General features: G+C 39.0%; 1 protein-coding gene across 3 annotated transcripts in view; it reads right to left on the reverse strand.

Moving 5' to 3' along the window:
• Positions 1 to 13,612, reverse strand: part of PIK3CB (phosphatidylinositol-4,5-bisphosphate 3-kinase catalytic subunit beta) — a 186,342-nt gene that overhangs the window by 7,563 nt on the left and 165,167 nt on the right. For all 3 annotated transcript variants that reach the window (XM_047874706.1, XM_047874708.1, XM_047874707.1), the window contains one exon: positions 889 to 1,056. In XM_047874706.1, the coding sequence (XP_047730662.1) occupies positions 889 to 1,056 (168 nt within the window). The remainder of the gene's footprint in view (positions 1 to 888; positions 1,057 to 13,612) is intronic.

Raw genomic sequence — 13,612 nt, forward strand, 5'->3', positions numbered from 1 at the left:
GAGCCAAACATGCTGGATCAGCCGAGAGATGGAGGGTGATCACTGCAGGAGCAGGGCAGAGAAGAATCAGCAGGAACCAGATAATGGACCTAAGCCATTCAAACTGCTGTGTTTCCCTGGGCTTGGGAGTAGCTTCATATCTGTAATTATACAAGGTCACCATCAGCTTTGCTCAATGATGCTGGGCATTTGAACCTTTTTTGGTCAGTTTGACCTAACACTAGAATTCCATATTGAAAAGTTAACTATTAAATTTTCAACAGTTCAAGTCACTGACTCAAATTAGAAGTTAGTAATACAGATCCTTTAGAGACAAGGTTTTAAGATCAAAATCTGAAAACTAATTCTCACATACCAGTCCTTGGATTTTGCCAATGATGAAATGTAAGTCCACCTTTGAAGTCTTTAGCCAAAAATATTTATAGTGTTTTCCCTCACTGTGAAATTCCTTAATTGCCTATGATCAGGACTTTTCTAACACAGTAACCATTAATAACACAATTCCTAGCATTGTATTTTTTAATTTGGAGAGATCACAGTCTACAAACTCATTTACTTCTATTGTAAAAATCCTCTGAAAACTTACCTAAGTTCATACATACATTCACGTAATTACAGAAGTTGACACATTTAAAAAAATTATTTTAAAAAATGGTAAATTCTTAGATTGTAACTACTACAAGGCTTTGAAATGTGATCTAGATAAAGTAGAATTTAATGCTAACCATCTTTAGGAAGACTTTAGGAAGGCCTATTTGTCACTGATCTAACCTGAAATAAAGCAATAAATAACACTACCATTTCCTCTAGGACACTGCTGATTCTACTTGGAAGAATAGTGATTTGTTTGGCTGTTTGTTTGTTCAGAAGAATGATAAACAAACTGACCCAGAGTTGTATTCTTTAAGCCAGTTCAGAAGGGCATCTTTGTTGAAGGCCGCTGCTGCAGCCACATTGCTACTGTTCAGCTGAATGTCAGCAATTGTTTCAGAGGTGCTCACAACTTCGATGAGGCCAGAGCGGTCTCCTGTTGCTAAACAGCCATAAGGCAGCATCCTGAAAGGGAAAAAAATGGGCATAGTCACATGTGTATGTTATCCATAAAATGAAACATTAATAGAGGAAGTTTCTTCTTTGATGTTTTTAAAAGTTTTATTACTATTGATACCTTTGCCATTTTTCTATTATTGTCATATGGAAAAATACAAGTTCTATATTCTGTTAGGGAGTAAATCTCTTGGCCAACAAATGGAGTAATTTACTAGAACGCCAATGTACTAGCTACATGTATAATTTGTTATCTAGTTATTCTGGTGAAATATTCTACTTTTTTATGTAGATGGACAGAAGCATATCAGAAAAAGGTTTTTGGGGCACCTGGCTGACTCAGTCCTAAGAGTGCAACTCTTGATCTCAGGGTCATGAGTTCTAGTTCCATGTGGGGTGTAGAGATTACTTACATAAATTTTTTAAACCTTAAAAAAAAAGTCTTTCGTTTTTACTCTAAATTTTGGTGAAAGGAATCACCCTTTATGGAGCACATAACAAATAGGGGCCACGCAGTGGGCTAGGCACTTTACACATTACCTTGCTTAATGAATGGCAACTCCATCCTTCTAGTTGTTCAAACCCACAACCTTAAGGTCAACTTTGACTCTTCATCTCATGCCCAGCATTTACCTGTCTTGAAAATGTGTAAAGTACTTCTCTGCCTCCACTCTTCCTTCTGCTTCTACCATAGACCAAGCCACTATCAACCCTTACTCAATTATTCAAGTTTCCTTATTAGTCTGCTTCCACATCATAGTCTGTTTTAAATGCAACAGCAATACAGGGGTGCCTGGGTGGCTCAGTCGGTTAAGTCTGAATCAGTCTGACATCAGCTCAGGTCATGATCTCGTGGTTTATGAGTTCCAGCCCTGCATCAGGCTCTATGCTGACAGCTCAGAGCATGGAGCCTGCTTCAAATTCTGCATCTCCCTCTCTCTCAGGCACTCCCCAACTCGTGCACTCTCTCACTTTCTGTCTCTCAAAAATGAATAAACATTAAAAAAAAAATGCAACAGCAATATAATCCATTTTATTTTACCTATTTTTCAATATATGAAATTTATTGTCAAATTGGTTTCCATACAACACCCAGTGCTCATCCCAAAAGATGCCCTCTTCAATACCCATCACTAATCCATTTTAAAAGTATGCATATTATGTCACTCCATGTTAATTTCTGCAAAGGCTTCCCACCTTAGGGTGAAAGCCGACATGTTTGCCTAGTTCACAAAGCCAGCCTTCAATCTGGTCCCACTTCACCTCTCCTAGTATCCTCCCTCTTGCTCACTTTATCCCTACTACACCAGCTTCTTTGCTATTCCTCAAGCAGATCAGGCATAATATTCCCTCATTCCTTTACATGTGTTATTTTCTCTGCCTAGCACATCTTTCCCTAAGACTTCTACATGATTTACTTCTTTACCCAAGACATCTACATGACCCTCTTTGACACCTTTGCTGAAATGTTACTGTCTCAGTGAGAAATTCCTGATCATCCTATCTGAAACTGTGACACTGTCTGTGACATAATACTTACTATCTCTTCCCCACTTTATTTCCTCTTTAGCCTTCAACACAATCCAAACATCTTGCACATTTTATTTATGTGTTTGCTTACAGTCTCTCTCTCTACCACTAGGATGAAAGTTCTACCAGGCAGGGATGTTTTGTTCCCTGCTATATCCCCAGTGCCTGAGAATGTGCCTAGCACAAAGTAGACAATAAATTAAAAAAAAAATTTTTAATGTTTATTTTTGAGAGAGAGAAGCAGGGGAGGGGCAGAGAGAGAGAGAGAGGGAGACACAGAACCTGAAGCAGGCTCCAGGCCCTGAGCTGTCAGCACAGAGCCCATTGTGGGCCTTGAACTCACAAGCTGTGAGATCATGACCTGAGCCGAAATCAGACGCTCAACAGAATGAGTCACCCAGGCGCCCTTAAATATTTTTGAATGAATAGACAAATTTAATAATAAAAATCCTTGTAAGGTAAGATCTCAAGTTTACAAATGAGAAACAAAAGTAACTTGGAAAAGGTCACATATTTAACTAAGTCTAAGATCTAAAACAAGTCTGTGTGGCTCTAAAACTCTCTTTATAACTTAACACAGTCTCTAGAATCACTGACCGTGTAACAGCCCTCTTGAGCTGTTCTTGTTAAAATAATTTTTGCTAAATCGATAGGTAGCACTTTGCTTTGAATTTCATTTATATGATCCCTAATGAAAATAAACATTTTCTCAGGTCTCTTTTAGCCATTGTTTAAAAAATGTTTGTTTATTTAAGAGAGTGAGCACGTGCATGAGTGGGGGAGAGACAGAGAGAGGGAGAGAGAGAATCTCAAGCAGGCTCTGCATTGTCAGCACAGAGCCCTATGCAGGGCTCAATCTCGTGAACTGTGAGATCATGACCTGAGGAGAAATCAAGAGTCAGACACTTAACCAACGGAACCACCCAGGTGCACCTCTTTTAGTCATTTAAAAATAATTTCTTTTGTGAACTGAGTATTTACATTCTTTCCCTATTTATTAGGGTTTTAAATATTTTCATTAGTGATACATAGGACATCTTTACATATTAACATTATCCTTTTCTTCTTTTGGCTGTAAACATCTTCTCCAGTTTTGTAAAAACTGTATTACCATTACAACGACTCCAAAATGGAATGTGATACCTTGGGAAGTTCAAATAAAAGGTGACTAGAGAAAATGCAATGGATGAAATTCATGGACTCAATTAATATATGGGTACAGCTAAGTACCAAGCATTGTTTGCTGCTGGTGACACAAAAAGGAGCAAAAAAAAAAAAAAAAAAAAAAAAAAAAGCAGTCCTTGCTCTCACTGAGCAGACAAGGCACAAATGCACAATGTGCATGTGATCTCTGAATGAGAATTGCTATGAGAACATGTCGAGAGTTAAGCAGCATCTTGATGAGTAGGAAGGACAGCACAGCTAGAGGAAAATACAAGGAGGAGTGCAAAGGCAAGGTGAGAACCAGAAACCATCAGTGTTGGAAAGACTATGCAGGGCCCTATAGGCCATGTAAGAACTTCTGTCATTCTGCTAAAGACACTCAGAAAGCTTTGAAGGACTTTAAGAAAGAGGGGTGTGTGTGTGTGTGTGTGTGTGTGTGTGTGTGTGTGTGTCAGAGAATGTATGAATGTGTTACTGTGTCTAATAATCAGATAAAAGAGCCGATTTTAATAAACAGTCCCTAAATTTTGATACAACCAAGAATTCAATTATTTTATGCCTCTTCTAAGCACTTTCTTAGTTCTAACAAAGTAAGGTCGGGAACAGAATCACGAAACTACATGCTGGCAGTGTGATATACCAACAGACTGCTTTTCATCTGTTTTTGCTTTGTTTTGTTTTTGTTTTTATTTTTGTTTCCTTTTAAAAAGTTACCTTTCGATAAGCAAAGTAGCTTGGAGCATAGAAGCTTTCCCAACACCCCTATTCTTATCATGACACAACACATGTGAGGCAAACACTGTTGGTTTAACTGCACTTTGGCTCACTTTCCTGCTTCTCCTCCCACCTCACTTGAAGCCAAACTGGGCAAAAATCCAACAACTTCCTCTTCAAAAGCGTGCAATGATAAAAGCATTCAGTGTCTTGAGGATGAAACTCTCACAATGGGAAGGAAAAAACATCCTTGTCAGACAGACAGTTTGACAGAAGTCAGGCTGGGGACAAACTCTTAGAGCCCTGATCATCTTACATAGGCCTGTTTTGCACTCAACTTTATAAAGGCCATAAGAACAACTGGTAATGTTTCCCTTCCTTTCTCAGACTCTCTGATCCAAGGAGCACTTTGTTATCTTTCCACTAATCAATAATTAAAATATAAATTCTACAGCTGAGGGGATGGCAGCCCCATAACCCTACTCTTAATGAGTATGTAGAAAGTTTTCTTGGGCCTTGACTCTGACATATTGACCCAATTTGAGTGGTGACTTAGCCCCTTGCCTCCAAAAGAGGAAAGTGTAATTCCTTTACCTAATGTTTGCATCGTTTCCATATTCTTCCCTAATCCTTCCAAGACTGCTATTACCAGTGTCATTACAGAAGTGTTGATTAGCACTCTTAAAAGGGAAGTAAATCCCATTAATGTAACTCAGATGTAAAGTCACAATGAAGACAACTGTCCAAAATTCAGGGGGTGGTAGAAGACTATGAAATCTACCGAAGGCCAAACAGATTTACATACAGACAACCTAGGAGACTTGACAGAAGAGGCTGAATACCTATTATTTGGTGACTGAGGAGGTCAGAGTGTTCTAACATACTGATAGGTTTACAGATGTTCTAATTTAGTATGAAAAATATCAAGAGTATCTTTGGGACATCAGAGAAAAATGAAAATGAGAAATAGGCACTTTCATTCATGCTAACATGGCACTGTTACAAATACTAAACTATTCTGGTCAAAGTAATACAGCATAGAAGGTACCTGAAGATTTGAGATTGAATTTACAAGAGTGTGTGCTATGTGACCCAGCTTAACCTGAACAGCTGGCCAAAAGAAAACAAACAATGGGAACAGTGAAGCACGCATATTTATAGAAAGAGTAAAAAAAGTTTGGTGAGAAAATGGTATTCATTTGGAAATGAACCCTAAAGAATTAAAGTTCCACATATTTTAAAAACATGGGGTCAGAGTACAAAAAGTCAGCAGAGATCTCCCTGGACAGACAAGTTCCTTTTTCTTGTTAGATACTTGTTGCTTCCCATAAGAGAGACACTAGGTTTATTTCTAGCACTCCCACATGTGGTTTCCTCCCTTGGCCTGAGGTCACACAATGAATTTCATTTGATGCTATATGTATTTTACAGTTGAATAGAATGGGTAAAATAAAACAGCAAAGAGAAAAGAACTTGGTTGGGAATTTTTAATTAAGGCAATGGAAGGGAGACAGGGAAACCAAAGGGACTCGCGAAAGAAAAAGCTCTTTTGTTCCCTTTGCTTTTTTTCCTGCTTCTCTTCTTACTAGGACCTGCACCCCGGCCCTACATATGCCTTAATGCGTGTCCTCCTCGTAAGGGACAAAGAATGGTATCTTTGGAGTCTTCCAGCAAAATTAGTAATATCGAAACCACTGGCGCTAGGCATCTCAATGCCAAGACCACTGGTTTCAAGAAACAAGTGACTCTGATAGATACCTGGCCTCTGCCCTTGTTCTACCTGGTTCCTGGACGCCTGATAGGACATGTACACCACACGACTGTCCCCAATAAAAACCCCCACACCTCAGATAAAACCATACTCATGCTCCTTTCCTTTCCCAGTGTTCCAGACGGTTCATCTGTATCTGCTCTCCCTTTATCTTCAAAAAATTCTTCCACCTCCTGCTGGCTCCCAAATAATTTCTATCCTGTGTGAAACCAGGGACCCTCTTGGCTGTTCCTGCAGGACCTTCTCTGAGTCCTTGGATCTGGCCTGGCATCAAATCATTTGATAAAATGATAAAATCATTTTTGCGACAGTTTATTTTTTTTATTAAAAAAAAAAAAATTTTTTTTTTTTTACGTTTATTTATTTTTGAGACAGAGAGAGACAGAGCATGAACGGGGGAGGGTCAGAGAGAGGGAGACACAGAATCTGAAACAGGCTCCAGGCTCTGAGCTGTCAGCACAGAACCCGACGCAGGGCTCGAACTCACGGACCGCGAGATCATGACCTGAGCCGAAGTCGGCCACTTAACTGACTGAGCCACCCAGGCACCCCTGCGGCAGTTTACTTTATAGGAAGGGTCAGCAAACTTTTGGAGATTAAGCCGGAGAGTAAATATTACAGACTATCAGGTCACTACTCAATTCTGCAGTTACAGTATAAAAGCAGCCACAAGACGGTATGTAAACAAATGGGCTGTGGCTGTGCCAATACAACTTTATATACAAAAAGTAGGGGGTGGGCTGGGGGACAGTGTAGACCAGACCCTCTGGGTTTATGTTCCTCAGGCAGAATTCACAACCACCCATTCCTCTTATCCATCCAGTATTTCTTACATGTATGTGGTTGACTAAAAAACTTGATACCTATGCAAAACTAATTCTATTTTTTTACACCATTATATTATAAATTCCTCCTAATTTAAAAGCAAAAGTCTGGGGCGCCTGGGTGGCTCAGTCGGTTGAGCATCCGACTTCAGCTCAGGTCACGATCTTGCGGTCCGTGAGTTCGAGCCCCACGTCAGGCTCTGGGCTGACGGCTCAGAGCCTAGAGCCTGCTTCCGATTCTGTGTCTCCCTCTCTCTCTGCCCCTCCCCCGTTCATGCTCTGTCTCTCTGTCTCAAAAATAAATAAATGTTAAAAAAAAATTTTAAAAAAATTAAAAAAAAATAAAAGCAAAAGTCTGTCACTTATAGTGCTCAAATGGTCCTTTTTAGATACATTATAATCTCACTCCCTTATTCCAATCATATCTGTAAGTCCCATAAAAGGAAAAACACCAACAGCAAATTGCTCTTTCTACTTCAACAGCACTAAAAAGTTTATCCTGCAAGGATCCAAGACTAGAAAACTCTTGCTTTCTTTAAAGAAATAAAACCTCAAATCAATGGAAAATTACTATTTGGGGCACCACAACACTGTGATAAACAAAGGGTTACTACTAAACATGTCTTCCCATGACTGTTTTCTTGCTTAGACTGGTAAAATGAAGAAATAACATCAAGTGTACAGTCTGATAGACCTGGATATGAACTTGGCTCCTTCAATTAATATTTTTGTAACATTTGACAAATTGTTTAAAATCCCTTGAGCCTTGGGGCACCTGGTGGCTCAAGTGACTTGACTCAAGGGACTGACTCTTGATTTCAGCTCAGGTCATGATCCCACAGTTGTGGGATAGAGACCTAAGGGTGGAGCCTGCTTAAGATTCTCTCTCTCCCTCTGCCCCTCTCCCCCACTTGTGCCCTCTCTTAAAAAAATAAAAAAATTAAATTAAATTAAAAAAATCCCTTTAGTCTTAATTTTCCTCATCTGCTAAAAAAGAATAATACCACCTCATAGAGTATTTTTAACTTACATGACATTACATAGGTGAAGAACCTAATACTATGCCTGGTTTAGCAAGGATTTTTTTTTTTTTAATTTTTAAAATGTATTTATTTATTTGGAGAGAGACAGAGACAGCATGAGTGGGGGAGGGTAGAGAGAAGAGAGGAGGGAGGGAGGGAGGAAGGGAGGGGGGGAGAGAGAGAGAGAGAGAGAGAGAAGAGAGAGAGAGAGAGAGAGAGAGAGAGAGAGAGAGAGAGAGAATATCCCAAGCAGGCTCCATGCTGTCAGCACAGAGCCTGATGTGGGACTCGAACCCAGGAACTGTGAGATCCTGATCTGAGCCAAAACCAAGAGTCAGATGCCTAACCAACTGAGCCATGCAGGCGCCCCACAAGTGTCTTAAGTTTAAAAACCCTAAAATATATTTAGTTATGAAGAAAACAATTCAAATTTCAAAACTTAATCAGGAAATACTTATAAGAATAAAGTCAATGTCAAGTATAACTATTTCCAACAAACTTGTAGACTAAGTTGCTGTAGATTCTAAAACACATAAAAATTACAGATAAAGTCAAAAGGTTTTATAAATAGTTATGGTAAATAAAGAAAGAAAAGGAGAACCCTGGGTCCCAGAAACTATTCATAGCACTGGCTGAGCAAACTACTAACTTGGTTGACAATTTAATGTCCATGAGAAGACAGCTATGGCCTTGGGCCCATAAGAGACAGGATCTAGACCTGCAATCCTAAACAAAGCTGGGGATCTGAAAGCGCTAGCGCTGTCAAGTGTATGAAAAGGGAACTAGAAAATGTCTGCTCACTGACCAGAAGATGTGGCATGAAAGTCTGCCATCTACCTTGCGCACTAGATGGGGGGAGGAGGGGAACTTTCATGAAAATGCAGAAACTCAAGCTTTCCTACATTCTCAGAGATCCAAGTATAAACTATCTATGAAATATGAGAGCATGAAGGCTAAGAGTTAAAATAAAAACCGACTGATTGTGTGTAAAGACCTTGGGGAACAGTAGAAATTAAGCACAAACTCATTTTGGGAGGGTACTTTCATACCCTAGGGAGCAAAGGACCCCTCAGAGAAAACACAGTCGACACTAACAATGAATTCAAAACCAAACATTATTAACTACACAAGGAAATGAAACTGGACAATGCAGAAGAGAAATTTAGTGAACTGGAAAGACAGTAAACAAGAAACTACAAAGAATGGCACATAAAAGTGGGAAATAGGTAAGACAGGTCAAGAGACATGCAGGACAAAACAGGAAAATCCAACACACCTCTATTAAAGCTGCAGAAGACTGTGAGAGTTTTATAGGAACTAAAACAAGCTGTATTTTCGCTAATTGTAGAGATACACTGAGAATAGGGGAGAAAAGATAAAAAGAAATCCATACACTAACAAACTATAGTAAAACTGCAGAAACCAAAGGCTAAGAGAAATTTGTTTTCTGCACTGGGGTAAAAAAATACCATTCAGACTGACAGCATATTTGTAAAAAGTAACAGGTCAGAATACCAGGTGCCCCTAGACAAAAACGTAAAAACACTTATTTTAAGTATATTCAAAGAACTAAAAGAAATCATGTCTAAAGAACTAAAGGAAAGGAAAGCCTGAGAATGATGAATTATGATCATATAGTCTCTATTATTAAGAAACAAATTATTTAGGGGTGCTTGGGTGGCTTAGTCAGTTAAGCATCCAACTTCAGCTCAGGTCATGATCTCATGGTTCCTCAGTTCCAGCCCTGCGTCAGGCTCTGTGCCGACAGCTCAGAGCCTGGAGCCTGCTTCAGAATCTCTGTCTCCTTTCTCTCTGCCCCTCCCCCGCTCTGCCTCTCAAAAATAAATAAATATTTTTTTAAGTTTTTTAAAAAAGAAACAAATGAAACAAATTTAAATTACCCAAATAAAAATTCTGGAGTTGAAAAGGAGAACTGAAATATAAAATTCACTAGACAGACGTAATAGCAGATTTGAGCAGCAGTGAGAAAAAATCCGCAAACTTTAAGATAGATCAAGTATCCAATCAGAGGAACAAAAGGAAAATAATGAAAAATTAACACAACCAGCAAGTACATAATGGTTGTACAGAGAGAAAAAAGGCAAAAAGGTATATGAAAAAAGCTAAAAACTTCTGAAATTTAGTGAAAAACAATAATCTACATATCCAAGAGGCTCAATGAATTCAAAGTCAAATAAACTCCAAGAAGGACTAAATATATTATAACCAAACTGTCAAGATTCAAATAACAGAATCTTGAGGGGTACTTGAGTGGCTCATTCGCTTAAGCGTCCGACTCGTGATTTCGGCTCAGGTCATGATCTCATGGTTTGTGAGATTAAGCCCCACATCGGGCTCTGTGCTGACAGCACGGAGCCTGCTTAGGATTTTCTCTCTCCTTCTCCCTCTCTCTGCCCTCCCACAGTTCACATGTGTGTGTTCTCTCTCTGTCAAAATAAAATAAATAAACATTAAAACAAAACCCAAAACACTGGGGCACCTTGGTGGCTCAGTCAGTTAAGTGTCCAACTTCGGCTCAGGGTCATGATTTCACAGTTTGTGAGTTCAAGCCCCATGTCGGGCTCTGTGCTGACAGCTCAGAACCTGGAGCCTGCTTCAGATTCTGTGTCTCCTTCTCTCTCTGCCCCTCCCCTGTTCATGCTCTCTCTCTCTCTCTCTCTCAAAAATAAACATTAAGGAAAAAATAAAAAGCCAGTATCTTGAAAATAATAAGAGAGATGTGACCAATCCCTTACAGGGATTCCCCTCACCCCCTGCCAAATTAAATAATTTCTCATCAGAAATCTTGGAGGCATGAAAGCAGTGGGAGGACATGTTAAAATGTGGTGAAAGACTGAAAACAGAGAATTCAAATTCCAGTGAAAGTATTCTTCAAAAACAAAGGAGAAATTAAGATTTCCCAGATAAATAAAGAGAATGAACAGAAGTTGGAGGACTCACTTCTAAATTTCAAAACTTAATACAAAGCACAGGAATCAAGAATGTGCATAAAAACAAACATGTAAACCAATGAAAAAGAATTTAGAGTTTAGGTAAAAACCCTCACATTTATAGTCAGTTGATGCATGACAAGAGTGCCAAGACAACTTACTGAAGAAAGAATAGTCTTGGGGTACCTTGGTGGCTCAGTCAGTTAAACGTCTGACTCTTGATTTCGGCTCAGGTCATGATTGCACAGTTCATAGGATAAAGCTCCCCATCAGGCTCTGCACTGACAGCACAGAGCTTGCTGGAGATTCTCTCTCTGTCTCCCCACTACTCCCATGCTTGTGTGTATACTCTCTCTCTCTCTCTCTCTCTCTCAAAATAAACGTTAAATAAATAAATAAATAAATAAATAAATAAATAAATAAATAATAAAAGGCTATTCTAAAAAATGTATGACAGTAAATGGAAAATACTGATCAACTAGACAATTCTTAACCTCTAGAGTGACTCAAGAGGGGAAAAAAATCTGGTAAGTCCAATAATCAATAAGAAAAATCAGTAATCAAAAAGACCTAGACTCCAAAATCAACACCAGAACCAAATCTTTGCAGAGAGGGAAGAGGGGAAAGCACACTAACTTTGCAAATAAAATTTGCAAAATAAACTATAGAAGAATATCCTTGCAAATAATTGCACAGAGAAAAATATTTTTTTTAAATAATGTACTAAAAAGTATAAACCCCTAAGGAACCTAGGTAATTTATAGCAATGGAAAACACAGTACTTTTCAACAATGAAAACAATACTGAACCAAAATATTAATAAAAGAAATGCAAATTAAAGTTCTATGGAGACACCATGTTATATCCATTAGATTTGCAAAAAATCAACAAGTTAACTGGCAAGGAGATACTTCTGGGTGGAAACAACACTGGTACAACCATTTGGACAATGGTGGTAAAGTTGAAAATACATATGTCTCGGGGCACCTGGGTGGCTCAGTCAGTTAAGTGTCTGACTTCGGCTCAGGTCATGATCTCACAAACTCCAATGATCTCACTCCATGATCTCACAAACTCCACACCCGAAAAACAAATAACCCAGTGATGAAATGGGCAGAAAACATGAATAGACACTTCTCTAAAGAAGACATCCGGATGGCCAACAGGCACATGAAAAGATGCTCAACGTCGCTCCTTATCAGGGAAATACAAATCAAAACCACATTCAGATATCACCTCACACCAGTCAGAGTGACCAAAATGAACAAATCAGGAGACTATAGATGCTGGCGAGGATGTGGAGAAACGGGAATCCTCTTGCACTGTTGGTGGGAATGCAAACTGGTACAGCCACTCTGGAAAACAGTGTGGAGGTTCCACAAAAAATTAAAAATAGACCTACCTTATGACCCAGCAGTAGCACTGCTAGGAATTTACCCAAGGGATTCAGGAGTACTGATGCATAGGGGCACTTGTACCCCAATGTTTATAGCAGCGCTCTCAACAATAGCCAAATTATGGAAACAGCCTAAATGTCCATCAACTGATGAATGGATAAAGAAATTGTGGTTTATATACACAATGGAGTACTACGTGGCAATGAGAAAGAATGAAAAATGGCCCTTTGTAGCAACGTGGATGGAACTGGAGAGTGTGATGCTAAGTGAAACAAGCCAACAGAGAAAGACAGATACCATATGTTTTCACTCTTATGTGGATCCTGAGAAACTTAACAGAAACCCATGGGGGAGGGGAAGAAAAAAAAAAAAAAGAGGTTAGAGTGGGAGAGAGCCAAAGCATAAGAGACTCTTAAAAACTGAGAACAGGGGCACCTGGATGGCTCAGTCGGTTAAGTGGCCAACTTCGGCTCAGGTCATGATCTCGCGGTCCGTGAGTTCGAGCCCCACGTCGGGCTCTGTGCTGACAGCTCAGAGCCTGGAGCCTGTTTCAGATTCTGTGTCTCCCTCTCTCTGACCCTCCCCCGTTCATGCTCTGTCTCTCTCTGTCTCAAAAAATAAATAAATGTTAAAAAAAAAAAAAAAAGAAAAAGAAAAAAAACTGAGAACTGAGGGTTGATGGGGGGTGGGAGAGAGGGGAGGGTGGGTGATGGGTATTGAGGAGGGCACCTTTTGGGATGAGCACTGGGTGTTGTATGGAAACCAATTTAACAATAAATTTCATATATTGAAAAAAAAAAAGTCAGTTGGAGACATACTAACATCTGTCATTTAATTGCTAAATTATGTACATGTATTAAATCCCAAAGTAAAACACATAAAAATTTTAAATTATTTTCTATACTTTCATGTATGAAAGAGTGCACAATTTACAGAAATAAAATATAAAGAATTAGGTAAAAGAGGAAAAGGTAAATTCTGAGATGTGGGAAGGCAGGACAGGAAATCAAGAGTTAGATGCTTAACCAACTGAGCCACACATGTGCCCCTCTTTCCAATTTCTAATTTTAAAGTAAATTCTGGGAATACTAGAGGTATAAATAAACTTGATACAGAGAGGTTAGTATTAATTTACAAAGACATGTGAATACTCGTGTTTTTGTTGCTTCAATCGTATCTTAAGCTATTTTAT

Source organism: Prionailurus viverrinus, chromosome C2 (assembly GCF_022837055.1).
Source record: "Prionailurus viverrinus isolate Anna chromosome C2, UM_Priviv_1.0, whole genome shotgun sequence".
Classification (NCBI taxonomy): domain Eukaryota; kingdom Metazoa; phylum Chordata; class Mammalia; order Carnivora; family Felidae; genus Prionailurus; species Prionailurus viverrinus.